This window comes from Carassius gibelio, chromosome A19 (genome assembly GCF_023724105.1).
Source record: "Carassius gibelio isolate Cgi1373 ecotype wild population from Czech Republic chromosome A19, carGib1.2-hapl.c, whole genome shotgun sequence".
NCBI classification, from domain to species: Eukaryota; Metazoa; Chordata; class Actinopteri; order Cypriniformes; family Cyprinidae; genus Carassius; species Carassius gibelio.
The window spans coordinates 19,525,912-19,551,629 of record NC_068389.1 but is presented as its reverse complement, the minus strand read 5'-3'; the positions used below and the strand labels follow the sequence as shown (position 1 = coordinate 19,551,629).

General features: G+C 38.8%; 1 protein-coding gene across 1 annotated transcript in view; it reads right to left on the bottom strand.

Moving 5' to 3' along the window:
- The window catches only part of LOC127935565 (uncharacterized), a 41,902-nt gene extending 20,869 nt beyond the window's left edge, over window positions 1–21,033 (bottom strand). Inside the window, exons 1-3 of the mRNA XM_052533558.1 lie at window positions 20,716–21,033; window positions 9,741–9,852; window positions 3,464–6,348 (exon numbers count right to left, since the gene is read on the bottom strand). Coding sequence (XP_052389518.1) covers window positions 3,464–6,348; window positions 9,741–9,852; window positions 20,716–20,888 — 3,170 coding nt within the window. The 5' untranslated portion in view covers window positions 20,889–21,033. The remainder of the gene's footprint in view (window positions 1–3,463; window positions 6,349–9,740; window positions 9,853–20,715) is intronic.
- Window positions 21,034–25,718: the final 4,685 nt, after the last annotated feature.

Below are 25,718 nucleotides of genomic sequence, written 5' to 3'. Positions count from 1 at the left end.
AAAAATAATTAAACTTTTTTTTTTAATAAAACATATTGCATTGTGATTTATCACTATCCTCAAAAGCGATGTCTCTTCATCAACTTTGTAGTAATGCATTTTTAGCTGACACAGCAAATATTATCAGTTGATTTGGCATTATGATGGCACTATTAAAAACGAGAGATATAGTGTATATATTATCTGGCTATGATTTACAGACACAAGATAGAACTAATTCCCAAAATGTTTGTCTCTGCTAGTTACAGAATACTAGTTAAATATTATCTGAACAGGAAGACCCCTGGCTTGAGATTAACACACATTCCACACATAATCAGACTGAAAACAGAAAGAGTATAAACTGAATGCTCGCATGTTATATACTCACATTAATATACACACATCAAATCACACAGGTAAACGCATTTTAAAGTAATAACATTAGTAGGTTTAGATTACTTTCACTTTATGATAAATATATGTTTAATTTATATTAAAGAAACAATTACTTATAATTTGACTGAAGGCAAGACACAGAGACAAGATAAAGAGGATGTGTCACTTCATATGATGAAGAACAGAGAACAGAGAGAGAGAGAGAGAGAGAAACAGAACACTACTATGTCATGTAGTTTATTTTTTCACTACATTTAGCCCTGAGACAATTAAAGGGAGAAGTATCAAGTTATAGGTTGGCAGAACTAGTCACTCTGGATAATCTACAGTGAATCACACCCCCTGGTGGTAAAGCTGAGCCTCACATTCCAACTTTGGTCTCCTGCAATTTGAAATGTATTCAACAGATTTTAATAAAATTCCTTAGAAATTCACACTCATTAGCTGTACTGCACCATCATTCACACTTGTGTATTATGTTCTTTGCCAGCATATTCACACATTAGTTCAGGCGAATTTCCAGAGCATTTTGTCTACATTCTGAGAATTGTTGTGGTTCTGATATTGGGTGGTGGCCAAGCTCTGTTCTGTGGTTATTTGCATGTCTTCACCAGACATGTCTCACTGAGGGAGATAAAATAGCTTAAAACAAAACATTATTGCCTAAATAATAAAAAAGTGTTTTTTCAAGCTGTCCGTTCAAGTTGATTCTCTTACAGCCTTTGGTTTAGAGGTCAGGTGCATTAGGAATGTAGATGTTTGTGTGTTTAGCCAATTCACATGATATGTGACACACCACGGAGATCTGTAATTGTCCCTGTCAGTTAAGGTGTAGCTTAAAGTCTCCATTTCACTTTTATAGAAATGGCATCCATAATTGCTGACTGGTCCTTAACAAGCATTTCTGTGTATTTACACAAACACTCATGACCATTATAGACTGATAGACATCTGCCTAATGAACTGAAAGATTGTTACAAAGCATGTCTGTTTGTTAAAAATCACGATCAATTCAAAGGTGTGTGTTCCAGATATGATACAATACCTCCCCCCATGGGTATCATTCAAGATCAGAATTTTAATTCAAATTCAATACTATAATAATAATTATTCAAATCTTTTATATTGTTATAGTATAAACACGACTTGTGCTAAGTGCACGCTAAGGATTAGACTATGTGTCAGCACTCATTCCCAAATGAACATGCATAACACATTTGCTCAAAGGTAAAGTAATATTAACATCATTTAATTTACATTTCTTGAAAGGCAGATTAAAAAATTGCATACGCCCATGTAATAATAATGTCCATTTTTACAACTTCATGAGCACATTCTACAGACAATCATATTGTTCACAGAAATCTCTGGTTCATTCTGATGGAATGTTCCATTAAGCTTGTATGAGTCAGTAATCAAAAGAGGGCGGAGCTTAGCGAAGGGTCAACTGTAGTAAATACTTCATCAGACTCATTTCTGACAGTTTACTATAGTAATTGTATGGATTCTTTCAGCTTTTTCATACCAAAATAGGAACATTGGAATTTTCATAAAATTGCCAATATAAACCAGGAAATTAATTTTAAATAAGGGTCATCATTATTATTTTTTTATTTTTTGCTAAATGCCAAAAACCAAAGTTAAATAGCACATTTACACTTCCAGGCAAAAACATTTAACATTGTATTCACAACATATCTGATGAGACATGTTAGGAGACAGAAAGCACTGATAACAAGGCTGAAGCTAAGAATATACAAATAAGAATGAGGCAATGGGGACAAGTCTTTCGTAACGTCTGTCTGTCACTTGCATCCCTGCAATCATTCTAGACATCCACATACTAGGCATCACTCAGAACTACAACAAGAAAGTGCACTGATTTTTGCTTTGAAGCACATTCCCACTGCTGTTGTTAAAAATGTACTAGCATCTGTACAAATGAACATCATGTTAGAAACTGCATTTAACTCAAACACATGCATGAATTAAGCATGACCAATATCTAAATGTGAAAGTGCAGTATGAAAATCCATCAGCCACATTCCTGGTGGTTATACCTGTTTGCCTAAGTAAGAAATCAAGTGAATCTCAGCTGTTTTGGCATTGGCCTTCATTCATGATGGCTATTGCCAGAATGTGTATCATCAAGTATGAGTCAATAGCATACTTTGAACTACCTTACATTCCTTCAGCAGCCCATCCCATTCAAATAAATGTAGAGATGTGAGGTTGAAAGCAGGTGGGGCTTTGATAAACCAGTCCCTTCTTGGGATAAGAACTTCAACCTCACTTACAAAATAATTCGAATTTCATCTTAACTCATCTAAAAGAGACAGAATAATAAATCTGTATATATACTCCATAAAAAAAAAAAAAAAAATGAAACTGGCAGGGAGAGAGAAACATAAGCCAAAATAGTTGCTGAACACGTGGAATAAAAAGGGTGCAGTACATAAACAATTTTATGCCCATATCTATCTCCCATAATTTGTCTTCATCTCATATATCACTTTAATCAGAAAAATGAACAACCATAAACAAAGTCACTTCATATAATAACCCCCGTTTTAATATCTTTTTCTATACTTTTATTCATTTCACTTCTGTTCTAGCTTGAGCACACACTCACACTTAAAACCTGGCATGGTGTACAGCAAATATTGATGGCCATCATGAGAAACTATTTGCGCTGTTCCTCATTCGTAAGCCCCTCTGGATTGTTGCGTCAGCCAAATGAAATAATATATATGTGAAGTAAATCACATGCAATCAGAATTGAGGGGTTACATTTGTCTGTTTCCCATGCGAAAAGTGTGTAATTCAAGCAAGATAAGCTTAATTAATTTTGCATCTTCTATTAACCTATTCATGAATGAATAAAATAATTTTTACAAATATTATTTTTTTGTTTATAAACACACACACACACACACACACACACACACACACACACATATAATTGTAGTTATACATTTATATATAAAAATATATCTAAGTATTCAATCAGGTTTTCAGATCAATACATTATATTTCAAACAGTACACAAATTGCCTGTAAAAAATGTGAAAATCTTGTATCTCACCTTTCATCTGTTATTAAACTTCTTGAAAGTAGCTGATCAGGAACAGCGTTAACTTCTGCTAGATTTTCCTTTTCCCTTTTGTTGTCTGGTGTACTTTCGCTGATTTCTACCCAATTCCTGTGAGTGATATTATCTCTGTCTATCTTTACCTCTGTCACTGTCACCTCTCCCTGTTTGTGGCTTGTGTCTCTGGTGTGTCTGCAGGTCTCCTCTGTGGTGTGTGCAGTGGAGATCTTCTCACTGTTATGTTCTTGACTTTCACTGCCCTGTGATCTTGGGAGAACTGTGGCTACATCCACAGTCTCTTCACCGGTGCTGTGTTCCTCCTCCTCAGCGTAGTGGTTTTCAGGGCTTGTTTGGTATTTGCACCTTGCCGTGTCCTCCAGTATTGTTATCTCTCCGCCTGACTGGTGTGGGGCCGAGGGGTGGAGACAAATCTCCAGATGACTGTGTGTTTTCATGCTTGAATCTGCAAGTGATACCTTCACTGGCTCAGAGAAGGGAGGGGCAGAAGTGCATTCTTCAGGGCTACATTCTTGATTGACTGGTAGGGCTGGTTTCAGTGGAGCGAGATGGTGAATCTGCTGCTCTGCTTGACCTGTCAACACCTCAATGCCTTCAAATACCTCTGCAGATGCTTCTCTTGTGCTTTGGACCATTTTCAATTCATTTCTCTTCTCTTCAACTAACGCATATGTTTCAGAAACCTTGTAAAATAACATTTGCTCTTGTGATAAAACATCCATGATTTGCTCTGATCCGGTGTCTTTTTCTAGATTCGATGGAACTACATACTTTTCGTCATAAATGTCCCCTAATTCACTTTGTTCCTCAACTTCTTGGGCATATTTCTCCTTTCCAGACATGTGAAAGTCATTTCCAAGGTCCATACTCTCAGCTGTGGTTTCAGCCTGGCCTTCTATTATCTGCTCTGATTCAGGGTCTTGAACAAATGTAATGTCATGATTTTCATTATAAATATCATCTAATCTACTTCCTTCCTCCACTTCTGGTCCACTTTTGTTCTGCAGGTCATTTCTAGTAGTCAGAACTGCTGTGGTTTCAACCTGGTCAATCAACTCTTGATTTACTTGAGTAGATGCCTCCTGAACTTCTTCCTCAGGATCTTCATACTCTTCGAATGTTTTCTGTTGTTGTGTGTGCACCTCTGTCTCTGGGGTTTGAGAGCTGAACACCTGGTCTGAAACATCTAAGTGAGGGGGAGGATGAATTATGAAGGCAGGTATGACTTCAGAGGGAAAAGTGCAGGAGATATCACTGTCTGGAAAATCAGAGGAAGTTTCTGAAGAGATGATCGATTTAGCTCGGTCATTCTCCTGACTTATTCGGTCATGTTCTGATATTTCACTTAGGTTTTCCACATCTGAATAAGACATATTGTTAGAGAGACCTCTCTGGGAATGGTCAGGGCTGATAAGGTCTGAGGAACCTGAAAGGTCAAAGGTGACAGTTGACTTACTGATGGTGTAGGTTCTTGAAACAGCTGACTGAGGTAAAGAGATATTTGACTCATTCTCAAGAAGGGCAGGTTCAGCAGGGCTAGGTTTCACTGAACCATATGTCAAGGACAAATCATTGTTTGTTTCATACGAATCCATTGAAATAGTCTCACAATTAATCTTAGGGTGAGTTTCCTTCAGTAAATTTGAATCTAAAGTGGAATGTACAGTGATTGTGGGTAAACTTTGAGGTACTGAACTTAAATCACTTTCAGAAACATCAGTGTTGGACAGAGATAAAATTGGCTTTTTATCAGTATCAGCATCCAAACTGTTCTCTGCGGTTATGGAGGAGGATAAAGTGCTAGATACAATCAGATCTGGCATAGATGAAACCACATCGGCAATGAAGGGGTCAGTGTTGACGGCATTGCCATTGCTGGCAGATGTGTTTCTGTTATTTACAGCGCTGGTTTGAGAATCTTCTGCCTCAGTTGATATAGTGTAATGTGGAAGACTGGAGGAATGTTCTGGAAGGGTATCGGCAGTATATGAGTTTAGGCTGGAACTCTGGGTCACAGTATTGTTTGATGTGGAATCATCAAGGATGACAGAGGGGGTACTGTGGGGGATGGAAGAGTCAAAACTTTGTGGGGTGGAAGAAATGGAACTTTGGGGAATGGAAGGGATGGAACTCTCGTGGATGGAGAGGATAGCAGAGGTTACATCTTTTGAGTCTTTACGTTCCAGGTGTGACTCTTTTTGGAAAATAATTTGGTCATTGTTAGAAGTAATGTCTGTGGTGAAGGTGTTGACCTCAACATCTGCTGAAATTCCTGATTCAGATGTTTCAAAATCAGAGAAAGGGTGATCATCCCTAAAAGAAACATCAATCGGGTTCAGATCAATGTTTGATTTATGGACTATGCATGTGACTGTACTTGCTGTAGTTCCAATATTCGGAGCAGGCCTGAACGAATCAGTTATTGTAGACTCAGGGTTGGAGTACAGAACAGATTTATCTTCAGATGGGCTATCTGGGGGGGTCTGGTCAGCATCACTATCAGACAGTGAAGAGTCAATATATGGTATCGATGTACTGTCCAGATTTGAAGGCACAAAACCTGCCTCCTCCTCATTAAGCTTAGACATGTCACTCATGATATTCTGGGATTGGGATTGGTCAGAAGTACAGGAGGGTTCTGGTGTAGGCACTGCTGTCTTCAAACCAACCTGGTTTTGTTCTGCTTCTTCCTGGATGACAAATTCTTCCTGTTCACTGATGCGATCCTTGAGCACTGGGGCTTCACTATTGCTTGAGAGTCCCTGGGGTAGATCACTTTTCTTCTTCTTCTTCCAGGATAAGGATACAGCAAAGCCCTTGGATTTACGGATGTCACTCTCCGAGTAGCTGTGCTGCACTTTCTAAAAAAAAGAAAGAAAGGAATATTAAGTCAGAAGTTAAAGTATAGAAGTAAAAAAAATAAATAAATAAAGAAGGTGAAGGGGAAAATGAATGCAATAAAAAAGAGAAAGAAAGAGGACAAAGTTTAAAGATCACAGAGATTTACATAATATTAATAAAGTAATATAATATAAAGATGCGTTAATATTTATCTGAATTTTGTTGACATTTGATATCACAAATATACAGTATATACAAGTCCTTGCATGTTGACTCAAGAAACATTATGTCTCATAATAACCTGCCTGATTGGTATTGTCTAATGAATTCCTTGGGCACGAGAGGTATGAGGCGACGATTCAACGGAAAGAGCTTTTGTTTCTAAAGTATTCATGAAACACCCTTCTATCTTAGTTTTATTTTCTGAATGTGATTTAACCACTTTCATCAATGTCAAACAAGAGCACAGACTACAACAGAGTAGAAGCACAAATAAAACTGTATTTGTTGTTAAACATCACATTTAATAATTATTGAAACCTTAAACTGCAAATAGCTATAATGGGATTTTTATATAAACAGTAATAAGGAAGATGAAGAAGAATAAAAAATAAGAAAATCGGTCCCACTTTATATTAGGTGGCCTTAACTACTATGTACTTACATAAAAAAATAAGGACAATGTACTTATTGTGTTCATATTGTATTGCAAAACACTTTTGTTGCTATTGAGGTGGGATAGGGGTAAGGTTAGAGAGAGGGTTGGAGGTATGGGTAAGTTTAAGGGTGGGTTAAGGTGTAAAGTATGGGTCAACAGTGTAATTATAAATGTAATTACAGAAATTAAATACAGATGTAATTACATGTAGTTATTTTTTAAATATAAGTACAGTGTACAAACATGTATGTACACAATAAGTACATTGTACTAGATTATTAATGAAAATGTAAGAACATAGTGGTTAAAGCCACTTAATATAAAGTGGGTCCAGAAAATCATATTACTAAAATAAACAATCGACAGATTAATAGATGCTCAAAACAGCTGATAGTTGCATATCTAGTAATTTAGTCACAACCATGTGTTATCACAGTCCTTGAGGGAATGAAATCTTGTTCTGCTGTCTGGTGAAATATGATAGGTCTACTGCTAAAGTGAATTCAGTGTTCCATCTGATAACATTAGAGGATGAAATGACATGAAGTGAGATAAAGAAAGATGTGTAACTGTCTGTCAGTCTGGGTGGAGGCCCTTGTATTCCTAGAGCTGCGGGTGGTACAGTAGTTCAAAATGACCATATCTGCAGGTCATGATCAGTCAACCTGTCATAGAGCTTAACCAATCAATACTGTTGTGAAATGCATAACTCAGTCTCAGTTTTTTAAAATGACACACACACACACACACACACACAAACCAATTATAAATAAATAAATAAATATATATATATATATATATATATATATATATATATATATATATATATATATATATGCTAGGCATCTTTGATTACGAACACAACACATTTTTGTGATACTGAATCTGATGCAAAACATCTGAATGAAGCCAAACCTTAATTACATGAAAAGCGATATACATTATTCATGAAGCACATCAAGTCAAATTTTATTAACTTACTGAAATCTTTATTTTGAAGTCATTGTGGATTGTTCAGCCAAAATAAACACTCACACATTCATGTACATTCACATGCAAATAGCTCCACCTGCTGGTCAAGTGAAAAAAAGAAATTATAACCAAAATCTATGAACTTTTGTGCAACCAAAAACAAAACTAAAGTGCCCAGTTCCTGATTTTACTCTGGAAAATAAATAAACACACACACACACGATCACTTACATTTTATCAGAGGACATGGCGAGACAGGATCGGCAACTTCATCCTTGCCACACCGACTCAGAAAACACTATTTTATTAGTAAATAATTCAATCTCCATTCTATTTCCCCCTGACACATTCATGTTAATTACTTTTGCCAGTGCTTTGCGGAAAGCTTTTGCCTATTGCGTGTATTTAAACGCAGAACTGTTCAGCTGCACTGACGGCACACAGATATTTGATATTTGGATCAATGTAGGCTACATTTGTGAATGCACATTTTCACCAATGTCGCGCATCAGGTCACGGCTTCCATGCGCATCTTACAGAAAGCAACTTACAATCGCAACTTCATTGTGCTGTTACTTCTTTCGAGCCGAATTACACAAAATTGGTCAGGTCCCGACAGCATCAGGTGTTATAATAATGGTAAGTATAATTATTTATTTATTTCAGTGAATGTAATCGATTAGATATCATAATATTTAGGCTATAATAGGCTATTATAAATCTGGTTGGTTTGTACTGGTGACATAATATGTAAATGAAATATGCAGCCCAGTGGAAAAAAATGTTGAGAAGCACTGGACAGAACCAATAACAAATACTAAATAGATTACATTAAGAATAATGTAAGAATATTATTATTAATGTAAAATAAGTATTTGTTATAAAATTGCTTGGTTTCGATCAGTGTTTTGGAGTATACTAGCTTATATATGGCCTTAAAGGCTTGTAGACAGACTCATGAGTCTTTAAAAAAAAGAGGACAGGACAGAAGCAAGAACAATAAATATGTACAGCACCAATCAAAATGAGGCCCCCTCATGATTTCCACACAACTCAGTGCTCCTAAAATAACATTTAGCAAAATTCTCCTTAATCATCTGTATCCTTCATCATGTCTGTGCATGTCTTCCGTGCAAAAAACAAAAAAACAAAACAAGCATGCATATTATTTTCTGTACTACTGAACACAAGCATGACAGGAGAGACTAAATCATTTTTTCATAACATCCTCATCAATAAATAACTGTTTATTTATTCATTCATTTAAATTTAAAAATAAGGATGTAAATATATGAGATTGACTGTAGCAATTAACAATTGTGAAACAAGTATAATTGATATTTGGGATCGGTGTGCACTTAAAACCATCCGGTTTCAAGATAGGATTCATCTGCAAATATTTTATGCTAAATTGGTATTAATTTGATTGAAGTTTAAGCAGGAATTGAGAAAGATGGTGCTGTTAGATCATTTACCAGCAGAGGGAAAAGGAGCCACACTAACCAGCCAAACATTGACTCCTTCCTTGGTAATAAATGTATTGTTTATTTTTATTATTTTGTGTACATACTGGACCCTACTGGCTTTGCCTTCATTTTCAAGATCTGTGTTTAAATATTAGTAATATTTTAACTCTTTTTTTTACATTGCAAAATATTACCACCATATACTGAAAGTTTTTGCAAATTAACTCTAAAATCAAAAGATAAATGTTTCCAGGTACTGCATAGCCATACACTTGTATGTACTGTATACTGAAGTACAAGTGAGGTACTCTCTGACCTTTGACCTGAGGACAGTGCCAAAGAAAGATGTCTTGCGTTTAGCCCCCCTCTCATCATCCTGAGTTTCACTGTCTCCCAACGTCCCAGCTCCCAACGTCCCAGACTCAGTTCTGTGGAAGACGACATTCAGTTAGACATCTGGAGATTGAGGATTCGGTTTAAAGTTCGGATAAATGCACAAAGAGCAAAGAAAGCAAACAAAAAAGCTGCCTTGAGTTTGTTGTGTGGCGCCAATGCTCGAGTCAGCCAGTGAAAATGATGAGAATGTGAAACATTCAATCATCAGTCTTTCCTAAGCTCATCCAAATACAAATATGTGTAAACAGGTTATTGATTCTCTTAAAAAAATATATACATTCAGTGGAAACCTGCTGCATGCTTTCAGACAACAAGATGTGGACACACAGTGCTCTCTAAAACAAATGCACTAATGCAAAGACACCCACTGTGGCCCATTGTACAGGACCACCTAAAATAACTTAAATGGGTGCAAACCACAGTGAAAACAGTCATGCAGTCAGGAATACAGGCATCAGTGCATCAGGACTCTTATTCACTTTCTTAATGTTAACAATGGCCTAATTATCTATTATATGATCAGTGGATGCAATTCATATCTCAGCTCTGATTTGGCCAGCATTAAACAGAAAATAGTAAGGTGGAACAGGTGCATCCAAAAGTCCCCCTCATGAAGGAAGCAATCACATTTTTTCAAAGTAAATCACATAGTTGTCAGTCACTTAAACCTATTTTAAACAAAGAGCAACTGTTACTTGAGTAACTTGAATGACTGATGAATTGAAGTAACTTATCCTTTGCGTTATGTGATAGAATCCATCAAAAAATGTCATGTAGACAGCTGAGACTGATTCTACAGCTTCAAAGTTTTTGCAGTGATGATCTAGGAACCTAAACATAGCATGAGAGCAATCAGAAGGGAGTTGTTTGAGGCCTAAAGATTGCAGGGTCTTTTGTTAAATATTCTGCTTCACATTCCAAACCCACTCTTAAAAACCCTCAGGCACATGCCTCTGAAAATGTGTTGGTTCAAAGATGCATAAACAAATTAAAGCAGAACCTGAGCATAATCACTGAAGTGATATTTGTTTAACCTGTAACTGTAAAAAATTTATATTCTTTAAAGGTCTCATCTTTACAGGTTATCACTCTCGTGCCAACAGCATCAGGTGAAAACAAGCTGCAACTTTTACTCTTCACTATCTTGGTTTTTTGATCAAGCTTCTCCCCAGAGGGGAGAACAGCAAAAGTATGAGTTTCACTCGGTGTGATGGAAGACAATAATCATGCATTGAGCAAGTTCCTTTAAGCAGAACCATATAATTTGCTGGTAGCACAGAAAATTAACTCAACAGAAAAAAAATACTTGTTATCGTTAACTTAAATTAGTTAAATTATTTGTCTTTATGTAGTGAGGCAAGAAATAGATTTCAAGTCCTGTGCCTTTCCAGAGCACAGGAAACCAGACAGGTAATTTATAAAATAGGTAAATAAAAAAAATAAAAAAAATCTTTACAACAGCTCTTCTATAGTTATTTTCATAAATCTCTTTAACATTATATATATATAATAACTTCTATAACATTATATATATATATATATATATATATATATATATATATATATATATATATATATATATATATATATATATATATATATATATATATTGTCACGGTAGGAAATCCAGTGTTTCCTCCGTGTCATGTTTTGTGGTTGTTTTTGTACTTACGTTGTCTCCATGTGCTCGTTTAGTTGATTGTCATCACCTGGGTGTTGATTGCCTCGCTCCAGCTGATCTTCATCACACCTCAGCTACTTATACTCACCTCGCTCTCTCTCTGTTGTCAGATCCTCTCTCATGTCTCCGTGTCCTAGTTGGATTACCGTCTTCCGTGTTCGTGTGCTGGATTGGGTTCGTGTTGTCGTCCTCGTGTCAGTGTTCCGGTCTGTTCCTGGTTTCACCCATTGACCTCCTTCACCTGCACCATCGACTTCACCATCCAGCTCTTCTCACGCCACCGTAGACCTTCCTTGCCATTGCCAACATTCTGGACTCTCTTTGTAATAAACATCATCTGATTGCCTGCAATTGCTTCCTCCTCTTTTACCTGTCGTTACAGTAGGATCTGACCATCATGGAAGCAGCAGGCGATCGCTCCCCATCTCATCTGGAGGAATTTCTGCAGAGAGCCGTGGGTCGTATGGATCGCCAAGACAAGGCGATAGATGAGATGGGTCGAGCCTTCCAAGCAATGGTGACGAAGGTGTCCGAGCTCGCTCTCCAGACTCAACACCAACAACAACAGCCACCCGCTGCGCCTCCCACGCCACCCACACCGCCGATCGTCTCCGGGGGTATTTCCCAGCCCGAACCACGCCTCCCCATCCCTGAGAAATATGCGGGTGAGCCAGAGTTTTGTCGATCATTCCTGTCTCATTGTTCTCTGCACTTCGCCATGCAGCCCCGCACGTTCTACACCGAGGAAATGAAGGTGGCATTCGTCTTGTCACTACTGACGGGAAGGGCTGCCCTCTGGGGGACGGCGGTGTGGGAGAATCAAGACAGCTGCTGTGCCTCGTTCCACGCCCTTTCGGAGGAGATGAGACGGGTCTTCGACCGCTCCGTCGCCGGGAGGGAAGCGGCTAGACTTCTCACGGACCTACGTCAAGAGGACAGGTCCGTATCCGATTACTCGATTGAGTTCCGCACCCTGGCGGCGGAGTGTAAGTGGAACGAAGAGGCGCAGTGGGATCACTTCCTGCATGGGTTGGCTGACCGCATCCAACAGGAGATCCGCGCCGTCGAGCTCCCCACTTCTCTCAATAGCCTGATTGATCTCACCATCAGAGTTGACAACCGACTCGATCAAGCCGCCAGACGGAGGGGGAGAGCAGTTCTCGCGAACAGACCGGAGGCTCAGTGTCAGCGCTCAGAGGTTGCGGTCAGCCCACCGGGAGATCTTGAACCCACGCAGGTGGGGCGAGCTCGGCTCTCCCGGGAGGAGAGGATCAGGCGGAGATCCCTGGGACTATGTTTATACTGCGGCAGCCAAGAACATCACATCCAGCGTTGTCCGGTAAAAGACCAAGCCCGATAGTAAAACAGAGGCTACTATCGGGTGGGATCTCTGCCAGGAAGACCTCATCTACATCGACACTCCTTCCGGTGAGTCTACGGTGGTCCACCCACGCACTCGATCATCACGCTTTGTTGGATTCTGGGGCAGAGGGTAGTTTCATGGACTTCAAGTTCGCTTGTAAGCTTAACATTCCTCTCACCTCCCTCAAACACCCCATTGCACCCTTTGCTCTCAACGGACACAGATTACCAGTCATCACACAGACCACCTTACCTGTTTCTCTCATCACATCTGGCAACCATACTGAGGAGATCTCATTTTACATCACGGACTCACCTCAATCCCCCATCGTTCTCGGTCACACCTGGCTTCAGAAACACAACCCCAGGATCAATTGGCGCCTTGGATCCGTGGTTAGCTGGAGCGAGGAATGTCATTTGTCTTGTCTTTTGTCTGCTGGTGTTAATGTTTCTGAGTCTGTGTTTCAGGGGGAAGCAGTGGATTTGGCTAGCGTGCCCGCGGAGTACCACGACCTGAAGGAGGTGTTCAGTAAGTCTCGTGCTGATTCTCTTCCTCCTCATCGTCCCTATGACTGTGCGATAGAGTTATTGCCAGGTACTTCTCCGCCTAAGGGCAAGTTATATTCTTTGTCTATTCCAGAGACGGCGGCCATGGAGAAATATATATCCAGTTCTCTAGCAACGGGGTTTATCCGCCCTTCTTCTTCTCCAGCGGGGGCGGGGTTCTTTTTTGTGGGAAAGAAGGACGGATCCTTGCGACCTTGCATTGACTACCGAGGGCTGAACAACATAACGGTAAAGAATACCTATCCTTTGCCGCTTATGTCTTCAGCTTTTGAGAGGTTGCAGGGAGCGTCCGTTTTCACTAAATTGGACTTACGTAATGCTTATCATTTGGTCCGCATCAGGGAGGGGGATGAGTGGAAGACTGCCTTTAACACCCCTAGAGGCCATTTTGAGTACTGCGTGATGCCGTTCGGGCTAACCAACTCGCCGGCAGTCTTTCAAGCACTCGTTAATGACGTGTTGCGAGACATGGTCGATCTGTTCATATATGTTTACCTGGATGACATATTGATTTTTTCTTTGTCTCTCCAGGAACACGTGCAACACGTACGACGAGTGCTTCTGCGGTTGCTAGAGAATGGATTGTTTGTCAGGCGGAGAAATGCGTTTTTCATGCACAGTCTGTTTCTTTTCTAGGACACATCATTTCGACTGAGGGTGTTCGCATGGATCCTGAGAAGGTTAAGGCTGTGGTAAATTGGCCATCCCCAGAGTCTCGCAAGGCCCTGCAGAGATTTCTGGGGTTCGCCAATTTTTACCGGCGTTTCATTCGCAATTTCAGCCAACTAGCCGCTCCTCTGACCGCCTTGACCTCCCCTAGTTTGACGTTCAGGTGGTCAAACGCAGCTGAGGCTGCGTTTGCCAAACTGAAAAGCTGCTTTGTTTCAGCTCCCATTCTCGTCACCCCTGATCGCTCACGTCAATTCATAGTGGAGGTCGACGCGTCAGAGGTGGGGGTAGGAGCAGTGTTATCCCAACGCGCATCCTCAGACGGAAAGGTGCATCCGTGCGCGTATTATTCTCACCGTTTATCTCCTGCAGAAGTTAATTATGACATTGGCAATCGAGAGTTGTTGGCAGTCAAACTTGCACTGGAAGAATGGCGTCACTGGCTTGAGGGGTCGGGTGTACCTTTCATTGTATGGACGGACCATAAGAATCTCGAATACATTAGAACCGCCAAAAGACTTAACTCCAGGCAGGCTCGGTGGGCATTGTTTTTCGGTCGTTTCGATTTTACACTTTCTTACCGGCCGGGTTCCAAAAACATCAAACCCGATGCTTTATCCCGTCTTTTTGAGCGTTCCGATCGTACTGCTACTCCCGAGCCCATTTTACCGGGGACCATCATTATCTCCGCGCTCAGATGGGAGGTCGAATCGAAGGTGTTGACTGCCTTAGAAGGGGTAACGCCCCCGGCTCGTTGCCCACCGAACCGATTGTTTGTGCCGGAAGGGTTACGGTCAGACGTTCTCCAGTGGGGTCATTGTTCCAGTGTTGCTTGTCACCCAGGGGTTAGTAGAACTAGATTTCTAGTCAAGCAACGATTTTGGTGGCCTGGTATGGCTCGTGACGTCCACGATTTCGTCTTGGCTTGTTCAGTTTGCGCTATTGGTAAGACTTCCAATCGACCTCCAGATGGGTTACTCTTACCGCTGTCTGTCCCTTCAAGACCCTGGTCCCACATTTCGCTAGATTTTATCACCGCCCTCCCGCCCTCTAAAGGCAATACGGTGATTTTAACCGTAGTGGACCGGTTCTCGAAGGCGACTCATTTTATTCCCTTGCCCAAATTACCTTCAGCCAAGGAAACAGCGGTAGCTGTCATTGACCACGTCTTCCGCATACATGGCCTTCCGACAGACGTGGTTTCTGACAGGGGTCCCCAATTTGTGTCCAAATTTTGGCGAGAATTTTGTAAATTGTTAGGAGCGACTGTTAGTCTTTCTTCCGGGTTCCATCCCCAGAGCAATGGTCAAACCGAACGAGCCAATCAGGATGTCGAGAGGGTTTTGCGATGTTTGGCTTCCAATAATCCTTCGTCCTGGTGTCAGCAACTCTCAGTTGTGGAGTACGCACACAATTCTTTGCCAGTGTCATCTACGGGCATGTCTCCATTTAAGTGTAGTTTAGGGTACCAACCACCTAATTTTGTCAGTACGGAATCCGAGGTTTCGGTCCCCTCCGCACACGCACTAGTCCAGAGGTGTCACCGCACCAAGGCTAAGGCCGATCGCCACCGGTCGAAGCCTCCCCGTTACGTCGTCGGTCAAAGAGTGTGGCTTTCTACCCAGAATATTCCTATGCGTTCCGTTTCTAACAAACTTGCTCCCAAATTCATTGGCCCGTTTTCTATTACCAAGATTATTAATCCGGTAACCGTGCGTCTTAGCCTTCCTCCGGCGTACAGGAGGATTCATCCCGTGTTCCATGTGTCCAAAATTAAATCGGTGATTTCTTCCCGTCTTAATCCGCCTGCCCCGGTTCCCCCCCCCGCCTCGTCTCGTTAATGGGGAAACCACCTATTCGGTTAATCGTATTCTGGACTCTAGACGGAGGGGACGCGGTTTTCAGTACTTGGTGGATTGGGAAGGTTACGGTCCGGAGGAGAGAAGCTGGGTTCCTGCTCGGGACATATTGGATCACCACCTTATAGATGATTACAATCTACAGGTAAAGCAGGCTGGGAACGTCAGGTGACGTCCTAGGGGAGAGGGTACTGTCACGGTAGGAAATCCAGTGTTTCCTCCGTGTCATGTTTTGTGGTTGTTTTTGTACTTACGTTGTCTCCATGTGCTCGTTTAGTTGATTGTCATCACCTGGGTGTTGATTGTCTCGCTCCAGCTGATCTTCATCACACCTCAGCTACTTATACTCACCTCGCTCTCTCTCTGTTGTCAGATCCTCTCTCATGTCTCCGTGTCCTAGTTGGATTACCGTCTTCCGTGTTCGTGTGCTGGATTGGGTTCGTGTTGTCGTCCTCGTGTCAGTGTTCCGGTCTGTTCCTGGTTTCACCCATTGACCTCCTTCACCTGCACCATCGACTTCACCATCCAGCTCTTCTCACGCCACCGTAGACATTCCTTGCCATTGCCAACATTCTGGACTCTCTTTCTAATAAACATCATCTGATTGCCTGCAATTGCTTCCTCCTCTTTTACCTGTCGTTACATATATATATATATATATATACACACATCACACACACTTAAGTGTCATAAGTGTCAATTTTTCAAAACTGAGATTTATACATAATCATAAAAGCTGAATAATTAATCTTTGCATTGATGTATGGTTTATTAAGATCGGACAAGATTTTGTCGAGATGCAACTATTTGAAAATCTATAGATATAGAATCTGAAGGTGCAAAAAAAACAGAATATTCAGAATATCGACTTTAAAGTCATCCAAATGAAGTCCTTAACAATGCATATTACTAATCAAAAATTACATTTTGATATATTTAAGGTAGAACATTTACAAAATATCTTCGTGGAACATGATCTGTACATAATATAATAATTTTTGGCATAAAAAAATCTATAATTTTGACACATTCATTGTATTTTGAGCTATTGCTACAAATATACCCCATCGACTTAAGACTGGTTTTGTGGTCTCATAGGCGACTCAGAAATGTTTCACTCTGGTTGCAAGCGACATTTGCAGTTGGATTCTCAACTTACAAACACTTTGTGAGACCTTTCTGTTGACCCATATAGCACAGACTACACAATGTTGCTATCAAGTCTACTATCCAAAACAATACTAAACTATGTTAAGTCTGTCTACACAAGCAACAGGATTGAGGATTTGAAATGTATGCCTGTCACAGACCTCACTGTGAGTGCACACTGCACAGTTTGTTTGCCTTTGAGTCACAGTTTATTTAGGAATGGAGACACATGGCGAACAGTGTTTGAATAAGCATCTCAACGTATTGTGCCAAGCAAACACAGGGGACAGATCCTGTCTACAACAGACAGGTTCTGAAGAACAGTCACATGCCAAGGTGTTTTTATAAGATTACAGCAGTTTGCTTACCTGAGGGAGGAGCTTTTGTGGCCGTATAACCTACAATAGTCACATACAAAAGCTGGTTGTTGAGGGTTTTTAACTAAAGGTTGGGTTGTGTGAATATGCAAATCCAAACATCCAAACAAACACGCTCTTCACACAATATTGGGTCCTTTTGGGTAGGAATTAGAGCGACTGATTATTATACGATTAAACTCAACTCACCCATTAACCAACATTCACAGCCAAAACAAATATCTGGTATCACCATCATTGCAGCCTATAAATCACCAGCGTGAAATTACGGAACAATTGTAATCATTATATGAATATGACTATGAGTTACACTTATATGACTGAAAGGGACCATAAAGCAACACTGCAACTACTGACTTCTTTCTAAGCACATTCACCATCTGACTACTGTAGGTGAAGCTGATGAGCATATTCAAACAGAAAGTTGTGGACAGAGCCAAGACTAACACCAAAGTCCACTGCATAGCAAGTCTGCAATGTTTTAAGGTACATGTGTACCATTTAATCTCACAGATAAGTATCCCAACAGGACAGGACATTTATCTTGCGACTCAAAAAGCTTATTAAACATTGTTTTTTACTTACAGTAAAACAAACCGAGCTACTGAGCTCGGTAAAGCCGCATTTGACCGCCACAGTCTAATAGATTACACCTTTAGATTGAATAAGAAACTGTTATTAAACAAAAACAGTTCTTGTTATGAAGCCGAGGATATGTAGTTTGAAAATTGTGGCATTTATGTTGGTGCATGGTATCGGTGTTATCTCTTATACTCGTCAGTGCTGTTTGTCTAACTGTTTCTTCTCCTAATCTCACCTATATCACTATACTTCAAATGCAACTGTTTTGTGCCGGAGCACAACTGTGTGCGTGCGCTGCGGCGGTTCACGTGAAAAAAGGCCAAACCAGAACTCTTTTCCAATGGAAAGCATATTTACGCTGTCTGAATCGTTCCATATCCCCTATATCGTGCACTACACCATACAGAAAATACTAATTTTGTGAACGAGAAACCGATGGCATCTGAGGATTCAGCATCTAATGGCAGAATGTTATGGTTTCTAGAGAGCATTTGATTGGACAGAAAGTTTTTTTTTCTTTTTCTTTTTTAATTGAACAGACTGATGAGAATCTGAAGTGCAGGGAGATGTCATCAAAATTGTTGATCCAATAATGTTGTTAGAGACTGTACATTTTGAATGCTTATATCTCCTAAATGCGAATTTGTCATTGTTTTGCAGCACACTAACTTATAGATAACCTTAAGGCTAACATATTCATATTAAAAACAAAAAACTTCAATTTTGATTTCATGGGGATGTTAACTTTGCAGTGTCTATCTCTTTATGATCATCACCCATGCAGTGTGAGTTTCCTACAAATAATAAACATAAATCAGCACACTGCCACTACTGCTCTCAAAATGTTATTACAATCTCAAAGTTTAGACCCTAAAGTTAGACTAGAGCTAGCCCAAAGGCGCAAAGCAATAGGCCGAGTTCAGTAGAGGTGTGCGATACCGCTAGATTTGGTATCGATCCGATACCAAGTAAATACTGGGCCAGTATCGCCGATACCGATACCAATACCAATACTTTTTAATAATTAAGGTGGATGCGTCTTCAACCTAAATCTAAATGAATTTTCATGACTTTTAATTGTTTTTGTGATTTGCATTTTGGGTTATTAATCAGTACTACATAAGCTTTTGTTCAGAAACAACTTTTGGTTACTTCTGTTTTATTTAAATAAACAAAGTTACAAAATTATTACTTCACAAATATAAAAAAAAATGTAAAAACAAATTCTCTTTTCAAGTAGCATGTTAATAAAAAAAATGTTTCTCCTCTTTAGTGCACTTTTTTTCTAAAACAAAGTCACAAAGTTTTACTTCACAATGTAAAACAAATTCTCCTTGTACAAAATTCCTGAAGCCGACATCTTCCACTATGGAAAGAGGCTGCAGGTCCTTCACAATCATTTCTGATAGGCGCCTTGTAATATCCACTGCTCTTGGAGAATCAGCTATTGATAAAATAATAAATAATAAAAATAATTAAGTCTGGTGCACATCTATGTGTAGTTTAAATATAGAAACTAGTATCACTTTCACAGCTAACACAAAAAGGGTAGATCGGCCTGAAAATACAGCCGTACAACGCTCCTCTTTCTCTCCGCCTCTGACTGACTGCTGTTAGAAATGCGCGGCTGAGCGGTGCGCGCGCCTGACTGCTGGTGGTAGCCATAATAGACAGTAAAAGAAAGTAGCGCTAGTGGTGAGTCACGTGACGGTACAACACAGGAGAGGGGGCGGAGAGCAGTGTCGAGCACGAGCAGCACTCTTGAGAGCTTGCTCTGCTCTGTCTGTGACAGTAGCAGCATTTTGACAAACACGGCCAGGTCGCAAAACGAGAGAAACTGAAACTTAAGTATCGATATTTTCCCGTTGGTATCGATCAATACCGATATCAACGTTGGTATCGATATTATCGATATTAGTATCGATCTGCCCACCTCTAGAGTTCAGGTAATCACAGCCATGCATATGGAGCCCAAAAACACAATCTCTATTCTGACATTACTTTTACATACAATAGCTATTTAAACAATTAGTTAGTGACGATAAACTTACAGGGAGGTACGATTGTTGTTCTGTGTGTGTGTGGGGAGGGGGGGAAGGGGGGGGGGGATTCTACCCGCGAACATGAAAAACAATTCGCAGTAACAGTGTTACAGTGTTACAATAGCTCAATTCCGCGGGAAAACCGCTGACCTGGCAACACTGGGAGCGGAGCAACTGAATCAAATTAAAGCAAACTATACTTTGACTACAGAATATAGCTAGTTTTTAAATACTTACAGAATAAAACATAATAGGTTGCATTTGATTTATTAACATAATAATTGTCAAAATTCTTACCAATGCTCAGTCTTAGCAGCTACAGTACTGGATTACAAATGTGGCAAAACGTTGTCCCAATTAATTCAAGAACATTTTTATACATATAGGCTTCAAATATAAGTAAAATCACAGTAACAAACATATTCATTGGTCTCGTGATTTTTATTATTATTATTATTATTTTTTAGCTTGTGGTTTTACATATCGTTTAAACTAGTACAGATGGCAGATATTGGTTTTAGACTATCTGACATGACATGGACAAAAATAAGCATGGATCATTCAGTAGCCTATAGTTATAACGGCAAACAGAATGAAATGGTTTTACCTTGGAGCCTTTAGGCTCTCCTGTAAACTGTGCGATTTCTTTGTCTTCCATTTAATAAATTTGAGCGTTCCTTTGCTGCTGTCATCTTTCTCCACAGACTCTTTGAGATTTGCTTCACTTTTAGAAAACAAATTCCTCAAAGATTTTTTGGTGGAAAAACTCTTTTTCGCCATGGCGAAACTTCTGAACGATCACCACAGAACCACGCGAATGACTTGAGTAAAAGTTGATTACGGTGTCGAGGCACGTTGAGGAACCTACTGCTCTCTAATACACAGTCAAACCTTACGCTCCCCCACGAACAGATGCTCTGGCTGTACATGTCAAAGATAGTGAGACACCTACCGAGTGTTTTTGTATCGGCGCGCACATCATTTCCATAAACGTTATCAAGATAGGCAGTTCTCTAGGTTATGAAACACAGCCATAGACTCTACTTTATTAGTGTTAGGGTTATGCTATTACTGACTCACCGTAGTGAATCAAATCTTTTGAATCAGATTAATTCACTAATTTGATCAGCGTCCATTTGTGCAGGTTAGTGTGAGTAAATTAATCATTCATTCGACTATTTCCCAAAACAAAGTCCTTTATTAAAATTAGGTTTCACTATATAAATAAATAAATAAATAAATAAATAGCCTAAATAAATTATTCCATTCAGTCAACTGATCATGTTGTGGCAAGAAATAACAGCCTATATAAATTAAGTGTTACAATAAAGTTAATGGATTAATTAATGCCACAATCTCCAGTTCGGAAACTATTCGTTTATCATCATCATCATCATCATCATAAACATTATTATTTTTATTATTATTATTATTATTATTATTATTATTATTGCTCTTCGCGAACGATTTATTCGTTTTCATCTAATTTTCAAAATCCATAAATCCGAATTAACCATATGTGTAAAATTCACACGTAGGCCGACAGGATCATAGCAAGAGGTCAGTATTGCCAGTGCCTATACGAAATAGCAAGTTTGTCGTCTGAACAGACGCAATAAAGACAGTAAAGAAGATAATGTTTAAATAGAGGGTTTGGTTCAGTTCAGTGAAGCTCAGATAACCGATCTGTAACATTAGCCTATAATGTCGGTTCACTGTATAAATATTTAGTTATTTCATTACCCTAACGTCTGATTCAGGAGGAGATACTAAATAGGCTACTGGTAAATTCAGGTAATGTGGGCCGCTTAAGCTTTATTGTACTGTGGGTTTACACTTTCAGAGCATAACAATGGTCTTTAATTTGCCCAAAGGGACAGCATTTCTTTAATCATAAGCTTGTGTAATGTACGGTTGCTCACTAAATGTAATTTTATTATTATTGTTATTATTGCGACAGGTCCTATTTTGTTTGATACTGCAGGGAATAAAATTCAAAGAATAATAAAAGTGCATGATCACAAAAAGTTTAGTTGTCTGCTATATAGTTCTATGTAGTCAATGACTCAAACGTGGACAGCAGCAGTACCTTTTTTTTAAGCAACACTTTGAAAAACAAGTGTGTTGTGGCCATATTTGAAAATACAACAGAAATAGGCCTAATTATTCAAACAAATATAATAGCACCTATTACTGCTACTTGTGCTTATTTTACCACAAGACGTAATGACATTTATTGATCAGTAGATGGCGCCACTGAACAATCCTTTTAGCATGGCCATATGCACAATTGAAGAGGTATTATACATATATATTATTTGATTTTTTGTTTTTGTCTTATGATGCTTTATAACCATTTAGAATATTATTTGTTAATATTTGTATTCACTGTATTACTTGATGTATAATTCTGGAAAAAAATAAATATTTGATTATTTGTAGTATTTTTTTTTTATTTTTTATGAAACAAATTTCAATCAATCTTAAGCGCTGAATAGCGACAGATGATATTTGATCAGGTTGCCAGACATTTGTACAAAACAAATAAGGTTAAAATGTAAGGTTATTTTGAATCAAACATGCGACGTAATGAGGTCATGTGAAGTTCAATGCCATTTGAAACATTTATCAGTACGTTGCATCGTTGCATACTATGGGCTTGCTACATTAAAATAATCATCCTGTGCAATGTAGCATTCTGTAGGCCCAGGTGTTCAACGCAACACAACTTAAACCATATTACAATACATAGCGATACCATCCTTTGACCTGTAGTTGGCGCTAATTCACCAAAAATGTGAAAGCCCTGTAGTTAAATCTCTGAACTGAATCTTACGTTTTTCAACGATCTACGCTGTCAAGTGGATTTCTTTAAGAAACCAATCCTGGACCAGATAAAAATATCATCAATCATTGATATTATAGTCATGTATCAAAAATCAACTACTAGCGTATATCCTTATTATATAATATGCACATATAATTATACAACACACAATGCTTAGAATATGGTGATTATACAAGCAGCAGTCATAGACAATAATCTTACTCACACCTATGGTTACTCATATGTACTCAAACACAGAGTTGGGATGGTACTTTTTCAGCAGTTATAGATTGAATTCAGGCTCTGGTTTCAGGTGTAACTGAAACACATTCTATAGTACTGACAGGGCTTGTTTGCAGAATAACGCCTATCGATATGAACCACAAAAGAAGAACATTGAAACAACAACAATGTTGAAAACATTTACTAATTAAATGATAATATCTGCAAGTGCACCTGAATTTGGTATTGCTCTAGAAGCAGCATAACCTATACATTCAGACAGAGGGGAAATCAAAGCAACGCCTCTCATGCCAAATCAAAGTTGACCGAATTCAACTTTCTTATTTGATATTACACTCATTTGATAAGGTTTGTAATATCAAGGAAGGAAGTCGCTCTAAATTAACTTTGTTTTGGCACAAGAGGTGCTGCTTTGAGTCTGAATGTATTATTTTAGGCTGACACTTTTCCTCTGTTGCACTTACTTGTATTATAAGTACTGTAAGTCTGTCTAAAATGCTAAAAGTAGAAATAAACATTTGATGTGTTTAAATATGAGTCGTGTTTTTCCGTAGACCATATGCTGTAGTTCACTCCATCATCATCTGCTCACTTGAAACTCTCATGACTTTGAGATATGATGGAAAATGCCCTGCTCTTTTCCATTTAATAAAGTGCACTGTGATCACTGGCTGTTAAACTCAATAACAAAAAACAAAACACAAGCTACTTTTTAAATTATATAATTTAAATAAATAAATACATGCATACATACATTTCTATTTTCAAAAACATTTTAGCACATAGGTAAAACTATCTTGTGAGCCAGGACTTCCACTGTCACCCCTTAAATAACAGGTGCATGATGCCCCGAAACAGAAATGAAAAACTGAAATTTGGAAATGGCTTGTTTGGTATTGTCATACTTGCAATCAGTTACTTAAAATTTCTTGCCCTCTTCAAAAGAGCAGGCTACTTCCTATTTTGCTGTTGTGCCACACAGATTTCAGTCAAAAAAGCCCATGTTTTCTCCAAGATCTATAAAAAAAAAAAAATCAATTTTAGATAGTAAATGACAAGACCAACATGACACGACTGTTGTGCCAGTTAGTCATGAGAAATTGATTGGCAAAAGGAGTGTATGACCATTTGTACAAGTCGATGACTAATCCGATATGAGAAAAACAGAAAGATATTGCCCATTTGACACATCAGGGCATGTCCAGACCTTTAAAAATATAAAGATCAAATAACAAATGTCATGCAGGCATGCTTATTGTTTCATGGTCCATTATTAAAAAAAATCCTGGTCACACCAAAGATCACTTTATTACCATCATAATTTCTAATGATGAAGGCGGCTGCATTAAAAGTGTTCACAGATTCACAGATACACAGAAATGTTTGTTATGTGGAAGTCTTGTTACAAGGTAAAACTCTTTCTCTGGAAAAGTAGGAGGGGCATATGTGAATCTTTGTAGTTGTTTGTGTATACCTGGTCTGGGAGTCATATCCACTCTTCAAAGGATCAGTAGTTTTGGCCACTGTGAATTAAACTTATGCTAGATTTGATGTGATGCAGCAATCAGAAAGTGTTGCAGATCAAATGCCACTTGCAATACTTCAATAATAATAAAAAAAAAACGAAGAAAAAAAAAACGTTAAAGTAAATTTAAATAATAAATAAAATAGATATAAATAAAATAATATACACATGTTAATGGGATAAATTTATATTAAGGAAATGTGCTTTATTGTTCTATAAAATGCAAGTTGCTTATTTATTTTTTTACATAGTGGCAAGGAAAAAGTGATTGTGAAAGTACCCACTGACACTTGTTGAAGTACTTTGATGTTTTGCATGCTGTGGAAGAAAAGAAACAAACAAAGCAACAGCAAAAAACATTTGTAGTTGTAGAGGTGAGGCATCAAACTGGAATACACCAGGACGCACGGCACAAACATTCTTGATTCCAGTGGTACAAAGCTGATCAGATTACACAGAAGGAAACAAATTCTTGTGCTACCTAAAAGAAAAAGAAAGTAGAAAGGTCAGTTATGCTGATTACCTGTCAGTCATTCCACTCTTTTAATGTTGCCGTAAACAAAACAGGTTAGGCAGTCAGTCCATGCACAGTTATCTGGAAGCAAAGCTGAGGTCTTTTTGGTGCAAATTAGGTGTGAAACATTACTAGTTTAAAGATTTTTGTTGAAAGCCATGACAAGGAACGTGCGACCCTATGCAATATTTACAGTGAAATTCTGGTTTTATCTCAGCATCTCAGTTGATATAATTAAAATTGAGGCACATTGTCTAACGTGTCATCAACTTTTTACTGTGCATTTTTGGAATTCACTTGTGACTTTTAATCATGCTTGGGGTTTTGAGTCAGAACTGGAGAAGAAAAAGCGAAAATGCATTGAAGCATTGAACTGGCTGTTGACTATAATAGATTGCATGCGATATTTACATGTTAATTCAGTCTCTTCAGTCTGCCCTTTTGACACTCACCCACACATGTATTAGTAATGTGATCTGCTAGTTTCTGTTTTTTTTTAAT